The sequence below is a fragment of the Eublepharis macularius genome, chromosome 8 (genome assembly GCF_028583425.1).
Source record: "Eublepharis macularius isolate TG4126 chromosome 8, MPM_Emac_v1.0, whole genome shotgun sequence".
Lineage (NCBI taxonomy): Eukaryota > Metazoa > Chordata > Lepidosauria > Squamata > Eublepharidae > Eublepharis > Eublepharis macularius.
The window spans coordinates 87,367,928-87,385,716 of record NC_072797.1 but is presented as its reverse complement, the minus strand read 5'-3'; the positions used below and the strand labels follow the sequence as shown (position 1 = coordinate 87,385,716).

At 49.6% G+C, this 17,789-nt stretch overlaps 1 protein-coding gene across 1 annotated transcript in view; it reads right to left on the bottom strand.

Moving 5' to 3' along the window:
* CNTNAP4 (contactin associated protein family member 4) overlaps window positions 1-17,789 on the bottom strand; it is a 358,424-nt gene that overhangs the window by 106,077 nt on the left and 234,558 nt on the right. The window contains exons 12-13 of the mRNA XM_054987581.1: window positions 15,585-15,704; window positions 5,827-5,829 (exon numbers count right to left, since the gene is read on the bottom strand). Of these exons, the coding sequence (XP_054843556.1) occupies window positions 5,827-5,829; window positions 15,585-15,704 (123 nt within the window). The remainder of the gene's footprint in view (window positions 1-5,826; window positions 5,830-15,584; window positions 15,705-17,789) is intronic.

The window sequence follows — 17,789 nt, the reverse complement described above, 5'->3', positions numbered from 1 at the left end:
ATTTAACTGAGTCAATTTATAAACAAAGGTAAACAACTGTAGAAGATCAGAGTGTGAATTTTGGCATGCAAACAAAAAAAAAAGCCAGAACTACAATTAAATAACAACAACAAAACCTCCACTACATACAATATCTTAAGAACTGCATTTCAAAATGTTAGGGAGAAAATTAAATTTGCTACTTTCTGAGAAGCACAATTTTTTGTCATATATTGATTCCATATATGGCATTCTTTGGTAAACTCATTTCAGAGTATTTTTTAAATACAATAATAATAACTGTGTTTAAATATATATCCCCTCCCCCCAAAATAGGGCAATGTAAATTAAATATATTTTCTTTATGTGTTTTGCTTCATTTTAACAGCATCAATACATTCTTCAGGGTAGGCTGTATGACATAACTCTTCAATTTTAAAGAGTAAACACCAATTCTTGGTGCTGCTTACCCTCTAATCATTTCTAGACTTCGCCTTCTTAAAAAGTTGAGTAACTTATTGTTTTGTAGTTGCAGATGACGTTGGAAGCTCTGTGTTTGCAAGCACCATATAGGAACCAATCCAGAGACCACCATTTGTACTTTTGCTTAACTGACCATTTTAGCTTAAAAACTGTGAAAAACCAAACGGGCAGCCCAATCCTAAGAAGGGCACGGAAAGTGAACAGGAACCGAACTAAGGCTTGCGAGGGCGCATCTAGCCCGTACGCCCGCGTAAGTGGCCTTCCGCCCGCGCTGGGACGCGGCGCTGGCCCGCCGGCGGGCCAGCACCGGTGCAAGCCACAGGCGCCCGGGCGGCAGCGCAGAAGTGGCGTAGAGCCCTACGCCGACGCAGGGGGGGGCGGGGAGCAAGGCGGGGTCAGAGTTAGTCCGCTCCCTAAGCTCCTCCAGAAGCGGGAACGCCCACAGCGGCGCAAAAAAGCTACGCCACGGAAAAAGAAGGCGTAGCCCATAGGCGTCCATGGAACGGCGAAAAATCAGCCCCCTCTCTGAGCGCCTCGCCCCGCCCCTATGGCCCGAAGGAGCATAGGATGAGAACTATCCCGGGGACCAATCAGCGTGCGCGCCCGGCGTGGACGAGCCCCCCTCTCTGCACCCAATCACCTGCGACCGCGCCCTACAAAACATCCGGCCAGCGCCGCCCAAACCCCCAGGTAAGTGAGCACTCGGCCGGAGGCTCTGCCCATCTGCTGAGTGGCATTGCCCCTTTGAAAACCGAAACAGGCTGAGGGCATTCACATTGGCAGGCGCAGAATGCACTCCGGGGACTTTGCGAAAAACTGGGGGAACTTCGCATAAAGGGGAAGAGGTGCAAATGTCTGCCTAACTCTCTTTCTACCGTGATAGAAAGAATGACTCCACAGCTAACTGATGCATGCTAGTTGCTTCTAACTAAGCACAAACAAACTAACCCTTCCGTGGCAGAAGGGAATGACACTTTGCAAATTAACCGCATGCTCTCCCGTTTCCTTGCAGGTGCCCTGACTCTGGCGCTCCCACCTGGTGATGACCGACGGAGCGCTGACAGGTAAGGAGGAGGTGGGGGGGCATTCCGCAGATTAGTGCAAACCGCCCATTCACCTGAACCCACCCGCTCACTTGCCGCTTTGGGTGAGGCCCAGCAGGGGTGGGGGGCAACCATGGCCGCCCCTGGCTGCCTCAGAGGCAGGCGCCTCGAAAACCACATGTGGCCAGGTGTTTGTTGTGACCAGCTCATTCTCTCCCTTAGAGGTAAAGGCTTGCCAAGGCCGAGTGCATCCTCACCAGACTGTCATGCATCAGCTGCTGCCCTCGACCATGTGCAACCCCCCCCCCCGATGGCGGAGTGTGGGGCTTGCCTTGCCAGTGGAATGAGGCAAAGCCCACACGTGTCTTTTTCCCCCACAGGCACGTCCAGGGCATGGCTGCTCCCCCGCGCCCCGCCCTCCCCAAACATCTCTGACGGACGGTTGGCTGCAGCCCAGGAAGCACCGTCGCGCCGCGGCCTGCATCCCAGCCCCGCCCCTCCGAGCGGGAAGGAGGGCTGTGTGGAATGCTTCGGCTCCCTCGCCAGCCTAAACGCAAGCCCGCTCTTTCCAGTGCAATAAAACGAGATGTACAACAACTGTTTTCTGTGTCTGCGAGTCTGACTTCGTCCTCCGCCCCTCCCCCAACACTCCCGTCACATCTCCCCACCTGCACATTGCCACAAATGTATCCGACACACCCCGTCTTGCCTCCCCGCCCCCTCCCTCCCTCCTCCCCCCTCCTCCTCTGTATTTGACCAGTGTCTGTACCACCCATCTGCCGAAGAGAACTTGATTCTCAGAAGCCTGTGCCACAATAAAATTGGATAGTTGTAAAGGTGCTACGGGACCCTTTTTGAATTCGCTACCACAGGCTAACACGGCTAACCCCCCTGTATCTATGGCCAGGTAGAGGGTTGGGGCGGGGCATGTGAGCGGGGATCCCCGGTGGGGAGAGTAGCTGGCACACGATAAGCCAGGGAGAGGGTGGTGCGAGCTGCAGCTGCAAGGGGGCGGGAGATGGCAGGGCAAACGGTCCGCTCGCTGGAACCCTAGCCCCCACCAATGGAGAATCCAGGGTGGTGGCAGGTGGATGCCATATCCCGGGCAGGAGGTCTCGCGCGCCTGGGGAGGGTCGCCCCCATCGCAGCCGCAGCCCCAGCAACACAGTCCCATGAGCGGCCGCCTCCCAGAGTGGGTCCAGCCCCTCGGGCGTCTGCAGCAGCCCCATTGGTCATTCCAACACCTTCCACCCCAGGGCGTCCTGCCTCGCATCCAATCCCGTGGAGCAGTTGCCAGCCTCCCACGCCAACAGGCCATGGTTGTTGGGAGGGGTGGGGTGTGCCTCTCAAGTCCGTGCCGAAGCCCTGCTCGGGCGGCTCGTCGCCATCCTCGACCCTCCGGCCCCACCCGCTGCAGCAGCTCCGCCCGCCCCAGAGGCACCCCTCCCTCGGGCCCAGTTGCGTGCGAGAGGCCGGGCCCGTGGACGGCCAAGGGGGTCCGGCCGCCGGCCTCGCCGGTGACCGCCGCTGCCGCCTTGGGGGTGGGGTGGGGTGTTTTGCTGCACAGACGGCTCTCCTACACGCCTCCCCTTCCTCACGTCTGCTGGGGGAGGTGGGATGATATAATAATAAAGGCTGATTTCTGTGCAATGGGTGTCTGTGTTCTTTGCCTTGGGATGGGGACGAGGGGGCAGGCCCGCTGTGTCTGCCTCTTGGTGGCGGCCTCAGGCCAGCCCTCCCCTTCGGCACTACTTGGGGGCTGTCCCCTGCTGCCAGAGACTGGCTGCTGCCCTGGATTCCTCATGGCAGGGCGCCTGCCAGTCCCATGCCAACCTCTCTGGACGCGGCCGCCAGGGACTTGGTGCTACATTGGGCAAACGGGGGAAAGGCTTCTCAGACTACGCCCACCCCTCTCCTTCCCGACTGCGAGCCCCGCCCGACACACGAGCCGAGGCAGTCTGCCAGCATGGGCGCGGTTTGCCTGCTGCTCTGGGGCCTGGCCGGGATCGCGTGCTGCCCATAGGCTGCGCCTTTCCTGGCCCCTCCCCCTGACGCTTGTCAGGAACAGCGCCCTTTGGCTGCGCCTGGCGGCGGCCGTGGATCAGACCCACCCACAACACTTTCTGGTTCTCCAAAATTGCATCTCTGCGCCGCTGCGGGCGCCACTGCGGCCACACTTTGCTGGCACAGGATCCGGCCCGGCGGCGCCGCCACACCACCAGTGCAGCCGCGTTGGCCTTGGGGCCGGCCATAGGATTGCGCTGTTAGTTTGGGTTTTGGGTACATAGTACAACCAACCGGGTACAATACAAAGTCTCTTTCAATGTAATCCTCCCAAGTCCTCCTTGATGTTAAGCGGAAAAAAGTGAAGCCGAAAGATGAGGTTCCAGACCACGCCCAATCTGGGGCCGGCCACATGCTGCAGATTTCGTATCAACTTCGTCAGGAGCGTGTGGTCCGCTTCAATACAGGAGGCGCATACATAATTCAGAAGGACCTGGAGTGAGGTGGCATTGCTTTCTCTCTTGCGCAAATTGGTTGGTTGTACTATGTACCCAAGAAGAGCTCCCTGTATGGTCTACTTATATATATGTATGGAATGAGAATGTATGAAATATTCATGAATTATTTATAGCACTTGCACTTTCAATACACTTTTGTAAATGATTGATAATTTGTATAATTAATTGTGTTGTGCTTCCCGCGGAACTGTTCCTCTCCTTTCCTGCTGGATTATTACGGGGACAGCCTTTGTTTTTACCCTGACACATAGGAATTGTACAGCTGCTGGGTGCTCCAATTGACCCAGCTGAAGTAAAGCATGGCTGGGTAAAGGGGTGCATAGTTGCTGTGGAGGGAACAGAGCCCATCTCTGCCACCAGCATATGCCTCTCCCTGCCCAGGTCAAAACTGTGAGTCTGGTTGAGCCACTTCAGGCTGGATCAATATGGTTGCAAGCTGCTCCAGGCCTGGGTTACATGGCTATAAGCCCAGCTGAGCTGCCCCTGGCCTGGATACTGCACCAAGGTAGGGAACACACAGAGTGACTTTGGGGCAAAGGAGAAGGATGTTTAGGTGGGAGGAGACAAAGGACTTTGGGAGGCACACAGGGGAAAGATGATTGAAAGGGGGAGCTAAGGGGAAGGATCTTTGTGTGGGAGGAAGAATCTTGAGGGGGGGGACATTTTGTCTGTTTAAAAATTGATGAGGCCATGATCCAGATCAGGCATGTGGCATGGTGCTGGATTGGGGCTTCATGCCAAGTTAGCCAAACACTCATTAAACACTCCCTGAGGGGAGGTGGCACGCCACCACCTTCCCGTGCCCGCCACGCCCGGCGGCCACCATCAACATTCACCTTCTGGCCTGCGCCGGAATACATGCACGCTCCTCTGAGGCTTGGCAGGCAGGCACATGGGGGGTGCCACCGGCGAGCGGCCAGACCCCCCGCTCCCTGAGGGGAGGTGGCACGCCGCTGCCTCCCCATGTCCACCAGGCCTGGCAGCCGCCATCAACACATTTAGAATTCCTTGGTTACTCAGTCCTGGAGTTGTTTGTCTAGAATGCCAGGCTGCAATCATACTACAAAGTGCTTTCTCTAGCTTTACCTAGTGAGAAATCTATACCCCTTCTTCTGCAGTTCAGATTTGGTGACATTCATTCATATCTAGACTATTATAATTTTGTACTTGCAACTGATTAGAAGCAGATGGCAAAAGAAGGAGGTTATCTAACATATCACTCCCAATGTCTGTATTGGTTCCCTATCAACTCCCGTGATGAACCAAAGCTGCCCTTAATGAAATGGTACTAATAATTCATATACGGTCTCTCCTTTAGGTGGCTGAGAATGGACACATTTGCAGCCTCTCAACAGAGCAAATAACTAGAAGCGCACACAACCAAAAAAATGAGCTGAAATTACACATGCTATAGATTCTGGTGCAGTTGTGATGCTCTCTGGATCTTGGTGGGGGGTGCTTCTTTCACATTTATTCTCTTAATGGGGAAACCAACTAGTGGTGCAAACAATGTGCAGAAATCAGGGTTTTAAAATTCAGCTTCCAGTGTTTTGTATTTCAAGTGCCTTGTATTACCAATTTTTAATATGTAACCTTGATGGCCGCAAAAAGGAAATCTGGTAATAAAAATGTACGGCATCAAATGGATCATTCTGGTGTACCAGATATATAAACATTAAATGTTTCCATCTTTGAAAATGTTTCTTTCCTTGTGAGCAGAGAATCAAGCAAATCTTCTCTTGGGCCACCCACACTAAAAACTTGTATCATTTTATACCGGAGTAGGACAGATAATTTACCCTCTATATTGCAATGACATTCATTGCCTTATAATAGTGTAATACAAATTATAATCCTATTTTCTAGAAAGCAGAGATAGAGAACTAGAGACTTGCTGGGCAGGACAGTTAAATTTAGAAATAGCTGCTCAGCATTTTTGATACATTTTGTCCAATTTATTTTATTAGTTAATAATTCTTTGCCCTTGCTAGATTCCTACCTTATGTAAGAACTCACTGCTGTAATATTGGTCAATTCATTCACTGAATTTATTTATAGACTTAGAGTCTCCTGAGAAACTGAATCAATATTTTACAGTGTTTTAACTATGCTGCAGAACAGGACACGTTGCCTTCAACTTTCTTGATTTACAGCAGCCTGAGAATGACTGACAGTAAAAAGAACACCTTTAACAACAGGTGAAACAGTGATAGCAGGAATGCGGCACTTACCCAGTGGGCAGCGACGCTGCTGCAGCCGGGTGCCGTTTATTGCCGCTCTGGAAGGAGAGAGGCAGCACCTCCCCTCCTTCCGTGTTGGGGTTGACTGGGCGGGGCAGGGCAGGAGCCGTTGAGGCTGTGCTGCCCTTGCCCAGTCTCAGTTGCATTTTGTCGCTCGGGTGGAGGTTTCCTCATCTGAGCGAGTGAAATGCGGTGGCGGCGCGGGAAGGCTCGCAGCGGCAGTGACGCGGAGAGGCTCTTGGTGGTGGCATGGCGTGGATTTCGGCGGCGGAAATTGCGAGGAGAGCATTCGGCGGTGCTAGGAGGTCTTCTGCGGCAGTGGCAGCGCGGAGAGGCCTTCGGCGGTGGCGGCGGTGCTGGGAGGCCTTCAGTGGTGCACGGGAAGAGGCCTTCAGCGGCAGCTGCAGCAGGGAGAGGCCTGCGGTGGCGGCAGCATTTGGAGGCTTCAGTGGCAGCAGCAGCCTCTCCAATGGGAGCGCCTTTGGAGGTGCGGGGAGAGCTGTTGGTGTTCTGGCCTGGATCGTCTGCTGCGTTGCAGCGTATCAGTGGGGCCGAGCGTAGCGAGCGGGGCAATCTTTTTACTGCGGCTAGTGCCGTGGCTTTTTCTGCTGCTTTGCCTGGCGGCGGGTACGGGGGGGCCAGCACTTGCTTATCCCCCCCTCACCTTGTTCTACCTTTAGGGCATTGGGCCCTTGGGGGGTTTCTGGTCACCACGAGGGTGGTGGAACAACCCCTGCCTTCCTGGGAATTGGTTTGGGGGCTAAGCGGCTGTATTGAGGGACTTCAGGGCTGTCTGTATAGCTGCTAAGGTCAGCCATTAGAGTTGCGGCAGTCATTTTGAGAGGCACTTGGGCTCTGGTGGGCATTTTGTGCAGGGTGGTTTGAAGGGGCCTTGTATTGGTTGTGTTGTGTTATCTGTAACATGCCTCCCAAGAAAGGCAAGGCTCCCACCAAAGGGAAGCAGCCAGCACGGAAGGCGCCAGCTAAGCGGCCTTATTCTGCTGTGTCATCCTCTGATGAGGATGTACCTATTGATCAACAGGATATTATGAAGCGACTGGTAGCATTGGAAGAGGCCAAGGGTTCCCTAGGGGTGGTGTCTCAGGGGGCTGGGACGGTGCGGCCTATCAGGCACGCTTCTAGGAATGCGACTAACAGGGAAATTTTACACCGTTTGTCTCTTTTAGAGAGTTCAACTGGAGGATCAGCTGGTGAAAGCAGCAGCGGGAAAGGTGCGGCCAATGTGGAGCATCAGGAACAAGTGGAGGAGTTGGAGCAGGAGTGGCCTGACAATTCATTACCTGTGGCAGTGGCCGTGGAGCCTGTGTAAGTCGTGGGTAAGGACTCCATATCACAGTCGAGCGGTCCTTGGCCGTGGGGACCATGGGGCCAGGTGGCAGCCAATTTAGTTCCGCCATTGTCCCAAGGGAATTATACCCCTTCTGTTGGGTCGGCGGTGGGGGTAAGTCAGGCTTCGTGGCCAGGGCCAGGGTTAGGGATGGCTTCACAACAGCTGTCTGTGGCTTCTACAGCATGGGGTGGGAGTGGAACATCTACTTTTTCAGGTTTACCGATGGGCTGGCCGGGATTTACCAGGGGCCCATGGGGTTTCTACCCCCATCCTGCTTTAGCGTATGGCCAGGTCCCCTTTAATGCCATGCCATTTGGTGACACGGCTTTGCCACTAGGTGATCACCTGACACAGGCTGACACAGTGATAAAATTCTGAAAGGGGAATACGTAGATGTTTTTGCTCTTTCAGGAGCTAGAGAAGAAATATAAGGAAGATATGGACTATAGGGATAAGGAGCGTCTTAAGCGGAGGAACGTTGATAGGACCTGGAACAATTGGCTACCCGGTTTTTTAATATATGCTGGGGTTATTGCCAGAGCAATTGTTTCAGTATCTGGATATTGTCTACAAAGGGTATACGGGCTTCTCAGGTATTGCTTGGATGCAGTACGATGAGGAGTTTAGTATGCGGGCGGCTATGAACCCCAATATCCCGTGGGACCGGGTTCATCAACAATTGTGGCTCCAGGTTATGTCCCCGGCTAAGCCGCACCTGGGGGACGGATCCAATAGTGGGCATGTGGTATACCGCTCTTCACAGGCTTCCAGTGCCCGCACTGTTGTGGGTCAGCCGGTTCAAGCCCCGGCTGTTATGCTGGGAGTTTGTGTACAAGGGATCGTGCACTCGGAAGCCATGTTGGTTCAGGCATGAGTGCCCCTCCTGTGTGGGCTTCCACCCTTATAACTCCTGTACCAGGGTTAAGCAGGGATGGGGTGGTAGGAAGTCAGGAGGCGGCAGTGCAGGGGGCCAGCATGCCCCTGGTAAAGGGCCCCAGCCCGGTAAGATTGAGGGCCCTTAAGCAGTTGTTGGATAGTTATCCCAAGCGGGATGATGCGGTTTATTTGTTCAAAAGTTCAAGGAGGGTTTTAGGATTCCAGTACAAGGTGCCCGGGTACCGTTTATGGCGGGCAATTTACGTTCAGTTTGGGGGAAAGAGGACATAGTTAGGGAAAAGATTGATAAGGAATGTGCTGAAGGCTGGATGTTGGGGCCGTTTTCGGCCCCTCCAACTCAGAACTTCAGGATTTCGCCCCTGGGGGTGGTGCCTAAGAAGGCAGCTGATGAGTTTCGCCTGATTCACCACCTGTCATTTCCCAGAGGAGAATCAGTGAATGACGCCATATTCGAACACTTATGTTCGGTAAGGTACACCTCGATGTATTGTCGAAGGCTTTCACGGCTGGAGAATGATGGTTGTTGTGGGTTTTCCGGGTTTTGCCAGCAGCTGTGGCTGGCATCTTAAGAGGTGTAGCACCAAAAGACCGAGATCTCTCAGAGGTGTAGCACCAAAAGACTGAGAGATCTTGGTCTTTTGGTGCTACACCTCTGAAGATGCCAGCCACAGCTGCTGGCGAAACGTCAGGAACTACAATGCCAAGACCACGGCAATATAACCCGGAAAACCCACAACAACCAAGGTACACCTCATTTGACCAGGCGGTCAAGGTGGTGCGCAGGTGTGAGGTGGGGGCCGAGATGGCAAAATGAGACATTCAGTCTGCTTCTGCCTTCTTCCAGTCCACCCCGACAATTTTGAGCTCTTGGGGTTTGCGTTCGACAGCGCATATTACATGGATAGGGCCCTACCAGTGGGCTGCTCCATCTCTTGCGTGGCCTTTGAGCGCTTCAGTACCTTCCTGGAGTGGGAGGTGAGGTGCCGGGCAGCTAGTGGCGATACGGCCCATTATTTAGATGATTTTTTGTTCGTTGGGCCAGTGTGCCAGGCTTATGGCTACGTTCACATCGCTGGCAGAGGACCTTGGGGTCCCATTGGCACATGAGAAGGCAGAAGGGCCTTCTCTGGTCCTTACTTTTCTTGGGATTGAGTTGGACACTGTACAGCAGTCCTTGCGCTTGCCAGTTGAGAAGGTGAATGAGATCAAGGCCCGTGTGGGTAAGTTTAAGAGTCAGTGTAAGGCGTCCCTAACAGAACTCCAGCAGCTGGTGGGCTATTTGAATTTTGCATGTAAGGCAGTCACATCTGGGCGGGCATTTTTGCGTCACCTGTGTGATGCTATGTCCCACCTGCAAGCCCCTCATCACCAGTTGAAAGTGACGCGGGGCATGCAAGCGGATTTGGCTGTTTGGGAGACCTACCTCGCTGATTTTAATGGGGTTACCCTGTGGCACGAGGAATTGCTACTTGAGGTGGAACTACAGGTGACTTCAGATGCATCAGGATCCACTGGCTTCGGAGTTTATTTCCGGAGGCATTGGTGTGCGGAGCAGTGGCCGCTTGACTGGCAGGCATCTGCTGTGGTGCAGGACCTGACATTTCTGGAATTTTTTCCGATCTTGGTGGCTGTTCATCTCTGGGGTCAGGAGCTGGCTAACCACACTGTCCACTTCTGGTGTGACAACCAGGCAGTAGTGCAGGTGGTCAATTCCTTGACTTCCAAATCCCCTAGGGTAATGAGGTTAGTGAGAGAGTTTATGCTGGTTTGCCTGCGGCGGAATATTTTATTCAGGGCCCGACACATTCCTGGGGTGGACAATTGTGTGGCAGACGCTTTGTCTCGCCTACAGATGGAGCGTTTTTGGAGTCTCGCCCCAGAGGACGATCAGCAACTGGCGCGGATGCCACTGGAGCTGTGGCAGCATGGTAGGCTGAAGCGTACCGGGCTATTCAATTAGCCATCGCACCCAGCACGCGGAGAGCATACTGGAGAGCGGTAGGCCAGTTGGGGGAGTTTAGGAAGGCGGCGGGACTGGTAGCTTGTTGGCCAGTGCTGGTGGAACATGTTATTCAATTTTGCATCTGGCAGAAAGGTAGGGGAATGGCTGTTAAGTCTATTTGGGGGCAATTAGCTGCACTGGCCTTCGTTAGCAAAGCCCGGGGATTGCCTGAGGCCACGGGTGATTTCCGGGTTAGAAAAATGTTGGAAGGCTAGGCCAGAGAGGGTGCCAGTTGCCTCGATTCTCGTGAACCCATCTCCCCTGCAATCCTTCGGGGACTTATGGCTGCATGGGAGGAGTTTTGTAGTTCGCGGTATGAGGCTGTGCTTTCTCATGCAGCAGCCTTGACGGCATTTTTTGGGGCATTGCGAGTCAGTGAGCTCGTAGTGCAGTCGGGTAAGGATACCTCCGGTTGGGCCCTGAAGGCTGGGGACCTGAAGTTCAAGGGGGACCTGAAGTCCTTACCATCCGTTGGTCTAAGACAGACCAAAGGCGGAAGGGGGGGGGGGTTCAGCTGGGCTCATGTGCTGACTCGGATTTATGCCCGGTTAGGGCTTTGCGTAGGTATTGGAGAGTGAGAGGATCCGAAGAAGGATGTTTGTTTTTGCACCATGATGGTGCTCCTTTGACTCATTACCAGTTTTGGGCAGTGACAAAGTGTGCTTTGTCCAAGTTGGGTTTGAGTGGAGTTAATTTTGGCACCCATTCATTTCAAATTGGGGGCCCGTCCACTGCAGCAGCTATGGGATATTCAGCGCAGGTGATTCAGCGGATGGGCAGGTGGAAATCTACTGCCTATGTATGTCCTCTTTATCATGCCAGACGTTGTTAACTGATTGTTTTCTTAGGTCCAGTGGCGCGCGGTGGCAAGCAGAGGATCCTGATCTGTGGGCACAGTTATGTTTTCTGGGCGGCCCATCAAGCGATATGGATGACTGTTGGGTCCCAGCTTGGTTTGAGCAAATGGGCTGTGGTTGAATAGCAGGGTCGCTGTGGTCTCAGATGGCTGGGCCTGTTGCCTTTGTTGTTTGGAATGGGGCGGGACGTCCCTCCCCCCATATCCTGGTTATACATTTGGGCGGCAACAACCTGGGGATGATGCAGGGCGAGGCCCTGTCTGTGCAAGCACAGTCTGATCTGCATCTTATTGGGGAGCATTGGCCTGGGGTGCAGATCATGTGGTCAGCCATGATCCTTCGTTTGGTCTGGAGGGATGCTGGGAGCCGCCAGGCCATTGAATGGGCTAGAATGAAGGCCAATCGGGCCATTCAAAAGGCCTTGGAAGGGGGGTTGGGCATTTACTTGCCTCATCCCCGCATCAGGGCCGAAGTACCCGGTCTTTACAGAGGTGATGGGGTGCACCTATCAAAAGTGGGTAATCAAATTTTTCTAGATGATTTGCGGCAAGGGCTACAGTTAGCCTTAGGCTACCAGTGGGGTGCCAGGGCCTAAGCAGAGGCTTGGCCCTGGAGTTGGCAGGTTTGGGGTCAGATAGGCTGCAGGCCGGTGAGCACCCTTGGCACTTCTCCATTAGTGGGAAGAGGGGCCTGCCTGAGGGCCTGGTACTGCTTTGATGGCTGCCAGAGGCTGGGCAGGCTGCCTTTGGAATCCCCCGCTTGCGAGTCCTTCCCTCACTGCTATACGGCTGAGGTGTTAGGAGCTTAAGAGGGGGGTGACCACGTTGCCTGGCCGGCCAGGTCCGCACCATCCGGTGGATGGGTCACACCCGGGGCTTCGGGGCTCGCCCAGACAGGTCAGGGCAGTGGTCCAGGGGGACCCCGTGGCTTGACCTGTACCGCTTTAGGCTCTTGCCGCTGTTGTTATTGTATGTTTATAGTTAATAAAGTGGCCCTTAGATCCAACTTGGTATCTGCCTCTTCATTCCGACTAGGGTGGCAATGCGGAACTTGCCGGCGGGCAGTGACGCTGTGGCAGCCGGGTGCCGTTTATTGACACTCTGGAAGGAGGGAGGCAGCACCCTCCCCCTACTTCCGTGTTGGGGTTGACTGGGTGGGGCAGGGCAGGAGCCGTTGAGGCTGCGCTGCCCTTGCCCAGTCTCAGTTGCATTTCATCGCTCGGCCCACCCTCCTCACCATGTATTGGTGCAGGATAAGCTGGCTGCTGTTACCAGAGCCAGGTAGGAATTTTTTCCCCCTTTTCTAATTGGCTCACTGGAAAGGGTTTTTTTCCGCCTACCCTGCACCAATGCGGGGATTGAGGTATTGGCTTAGGGTGGTGCTGGTTAGCTGAGTCATGGCAGGTTTGGGGTCAGATAGGGTGCGGGCCGGTGAGCACCCTTGGCACTTCTCCATTAGTGGGAAGAGGGGCCTGCCTGAGGGCCTGGTACTGCTTTGACAGCTGCCAGAGCCTGGGCAGGCTGCCTTTGGAAACCTCCGCTTGTGAGTCCTTCCCTCACTGCTATACAGCTGAGGTGTTAGGAGCTTAAGAGGGGTGTGACCACGTTGCCTGGCCGGCCGGGTCCGCACCATCCAGTGGATGGGTCGTACCCGGGGCTTCGGGACTCGCCCAGACAGGTCAGGGCGGTGGTCCAGGGGGACCCCGTGGCTTGACCTGTACCACTTTAGGCTCTTGCCGCTGTTGTTATTGTATGTTTATAGTTAATAAAGTAGCCCTTAGATCCAACTTGGTGTCTGCCTCTTCATTCCGACTAGGGTGGCAATATGAAATATAGAGATTCATGTCTCTGATAATCAAGTACAGTACTAATGTTTACCAATTAATACATTGGTTTTGGTCAATATTTTAAAAGTGCATTCAGCAATGTTAGTTGGGAAGATTTCCTGACTGTTTAAATGAAAAACTACTTCATACACACTTACACCCTTTTAAAACTGCCTAGAAGAACAAAATGATAATGTTTCTTTGCAAAATGTTGTCACCTGATTCCAGGGTTTGGGCATACACTATTGAAAGTGACCTCTAAGAATAAGACAAAATAGCATTCTCTCCCTTTCCAGATGCCTCAGATGTCTTTCCAGAAGAAAGCCACATGAATATCAATGATAAGGTAGCAGCAGACGAAATGTGGGCATCTGCCTTCATTGCCTCTTGGTGGGAAAAGGGAATACCAGCCATGAGGAAATAGAGAACAAAGCAAATACTGAAAATTCATCCTGTCAGATTGCATCTCTTGATGAGGAACTGATCAATGAGATTTGCTTAATGTGTAGAATAAAGAGTGACTGATGAGAACTCTAGCAGCTGTTACTGGATACAGAAAGATAAATCAAACTACATTTTACCTCAGAGGACTGGACTCCTTCTGACACAGTTTAAAATCACCAGAGCGCATAAATTGCACCTCTTTCCCCTCTTTGATTTGGTCAAAATAATGGATAATTGTATCTCTCCCTTTATAAGTAGCGTCATCATAGCCGCAGCAATGAATGTATAGCATTCAATATAATCAGGACCTTTCAGGGTCTTGACAGTGTTTTGTAAAGCCTTTAGGCAAGTCTCTGGAAACACACGTAGATAGCTATATTGACAGCTTGCTTGTTTGTTTTTGTGCTGGTGCTCACTGGTACTGAGAACTGACACCATTTTCAGGGTTCTCCCAAGTCCAGAGGGTGGTGGTGGTAGAAATTTGCACAACCTTATAAATGAGTTTTGGCACCTCTTTTTTTTTTTACCAGAAAAGTTCTCTGAAAGTTGACACCCATATTTTCCCTAACTTTTGGTTACAGTTGCAAAACTGCTCTTTATATTTCAATACTTTCTTAAGTACAGTAAGAACCTTGGGGAGTAACCAAATTCCTGTTTCTCCCCTCTCCTACATACAATGAACAGGAAGCACTCCTGGGAAGTCAAAGGAACAGATGATCTTTGTGTGCCTCTCTATCCAGCCCTCCTTTTCTACTCCATCAAGTTATACAAACTTCCTTGTGTGCCAAGGGGGGAATGGTAGGAATTGGACAATAATTGTACTTGAATTCCATTGTATATAGTTGCTGGGCCCTGTGCTGGGCACGAACGTAGCTAAGTTTTCTTTTCAGGATAAATGTTCCTTGAAATGTGTACTATATAAAAATAAATTTCAGGAAAATGTGTGTTCAAATTACACATTAATCGCCTTTTCATTACACATTTTGCAGTTGTGTATCTGCAGCATTTAAAATCTAAACAAAGCTTTTTTGAAAGGCACTAAACAAAGTACAGTATACTCTGTACAAGCAAAATGTTGAAATAATTCGGATACACAAGCTCATTCCCATAGTATAATCTTGGAATGAAAGTATAAACAGTGGTGCATGGAGCAGAACTTATTCATGATGAAATGTTCTAATATAAAGGTAATTACTGTTATTTATCTATTTGTCTAGGCACAATTCATCAAGATAGATAGAAATAAGTCTGATTAAATTAAATGTCATTAACATGCAGCTTGATCCTGATCTTAGCCATGTTTACTCAGAAGTAAAACCTATTATGTTGAATGACACTAACTTCCAAGCAAGCCTGCCTATGACTGCTCTAATGTGTATCACTCTCCAAAGAACTTGAAAGTATTGAACTTTTAATAGATGATGCCCTGTAACTATGGTTTCAAAAGAAGCAGACAGCATTTTAAAATGAAATTGTAAAAAGCAAAATGAACAAATTCTCTTCAAATGATTTAAGATACACAATACAGAAAAAACAAATACCATTAACATTACAACTGAAGGCCCAAATAAAAAGTATTTTATAATTAGGTCCTTTCTTCCAGCAAAATGAAAATTAGCTTTAAGTTCCTTGCAGAGCTGCAGAGAAATGTTAACTTATCAAATAAGAGTATGTGCAGAATAAGAAAACAAAGCACATATAACTCACTTATGCACAACAGCAACAAAACAGTAGCTTCACAGTCTGTCTTACTGTTATTGTAATTTCCCTCTCTAATTCAGTTCCTATATTCTGAGCTAAGAAGTCACCTTCATCTGCTTGTACTGTAAACTGATGAGCTCCAAAACAGGTACATTTCCTACTTGATAGATTGTGTTTCAATATAATATAATGAACATGCATGCTGACAGGGCCATGAGTTAAGGGAGTTTATCACCTTACCTGTCATATTGCAGTATACAAGAAATGGCCCCAAGGGGCCACTCCCATCTGAATCGATGTAGTAAAAGCCTGAAGTGTTCCCTCTGTGCTTATAGGCTTCACACGATTGCTCATAAATGGCTGTAAAAGAACATCTTCCATCACAAGCATAATGGCATCCGTTTGCATTTTATTTGGGGCATGAACAATGGGTGTGTGTGGGGGGGGGTTGAAATATACAACATATTCATTCAAAGCTCAGGGAAACAGAAGAAAATTGCACAATAAAAACTGCACTTCTCCTGGTATAAGTAAACAGCATTTACTTCCCCCATAAGAAAATGACTGAGTGGGTGTCTCTCTTTGTATCTGCAGCTATGGAGTTCATGGCTCTATTACCCCATCATATACTGCCAAAGAGGGTAATATTAAGAAACTTGTTTTATCAGAATTGTGGAGAACTGGGATTCTAACCATTTTAATTGGTCTTAATCTCAAAACAGGTCAACATACACAACATCCAATATTATGCATTTCTATACTTCAGCACTGCACACTGAGCAAGGAGGCAGAGCTGTGCAAAGCCTTTAAAATCCATTTGCCTCAATCCTTTTGTGCAATAGCAGCTTCTGTACCAGTGCAAACAAGCATAAATTTCATATGTACATCTGGCCAATGGAAGCCAATGACTGGCAGGGGATGAGTTTCAGGAAATAAAGTTTAAAATGGGTCTCCAACTCAAAAGATTTGAGAAGCACTGGGCTTTTTTTTTTGCTTGTACAAACATATACTCATGTTAACATACAGGAGCATTCCAATATCTATTATGGTCTAGCACATGAAATTTAGCATATTCAGAAAAAGAAAAATCTTTGTAAGAAACAACTCCCCTGTATAAGTGCTTCAACAGGCTGTTGGCACAATAAGTACTGATGGTTGCTACTTGGTTGGTACCACAGGGGGCAGTGCTATCTGCCGGCAACTGTTCCCTTATGCCAGTGCTGAGACCCTAGTGCCAATCTTCTCATCTGCTTTAGTGAAGCATTAGATGGGGCCAACAATACACAAGCTATGGAAATGCTTCAAACTTAGAATGAAGTACACAGCACTTGACATTTTCTGCTCATGTTCCTAGTTGATTAGAAGGATTTGTTTCTGTTTTCTGGGCAGCTGGACAAACTAACTGTTAAATCTCTCATTTCAAAGTTAAATAAGTTCTAGCAATTCTGGCTTCTCACTTCCACATGCATCCTCTATTGCAGAAGTCAAGCTGAAGAAGTTTTAAAAGGTCTTTGATATAAACTTTGGAAAAAAACCCTCCTTCATCCACTCTTTAATTAAACAGCATATAAAGTACGTTAGTTCAATCTTCTAAAATTATTCATTTTATTTTGATAATCATGCTGTACAAGGTTACATTTTTATTTTTAAAAATGTTATTGAATGCTTTAAAATGTTTATACTTTGGGTTTTTTTTATTTTAAAATATCTTGAATATACTTGGTCAATGGAAATTTTCCTTCAAAAGAAATGAAAGACTTTCCAAAAGAAAACCCCACAAATCTGAACTGCTTCATCCACAAGAAAAATGAAGTAGAAGTTCTAAATAATGAAGGAAGCTATTGTCCAAAATACTGATCTATAGAAATATAAATCTTCAGAATTTTCTTCTATTTTTATGCAATCAGTGCTTATGTTTATGATAATGATTGGTTCAGAGCAGTAGCGCTCTGCATGGAAAATTCAGCAAGGCTGGTGGTACAAAATCATGATATGGAGAGATGAGTCTGAACAGTGCACCATCTGATGTAAATAATGATGGTAGTTTCATGACATAGAAAGTAAGGCACAGATCAATGGCATTATATACTCTGCAGGGTTTAAATTTCATCAGAGTCTAAATTTCATTAAGACAGATGAGCATTCACTGACTATTTGATCTCAGTACTCTAAGATGGAACACAAGAATTAGATTGTTTCATCAGATCAAAGGCTTGTCTCGACCATTAGGCAACAGTTGCTTCAGGAGCTTCACAACTTCTGCCAGATATTGGCACCAATCCTGTAACCAAAGATACATTACTTCTGATCACATACTACCCTTGGCTGTTACAGCTATTAGCCACTGCTGAACTATCCTCCATGTGTTTAACCATTTTTAATAAAGCTTTTTATAAAGACCCTGGCATCAGCAACATCATGGGGCAATAAATCCTATTTTTAACA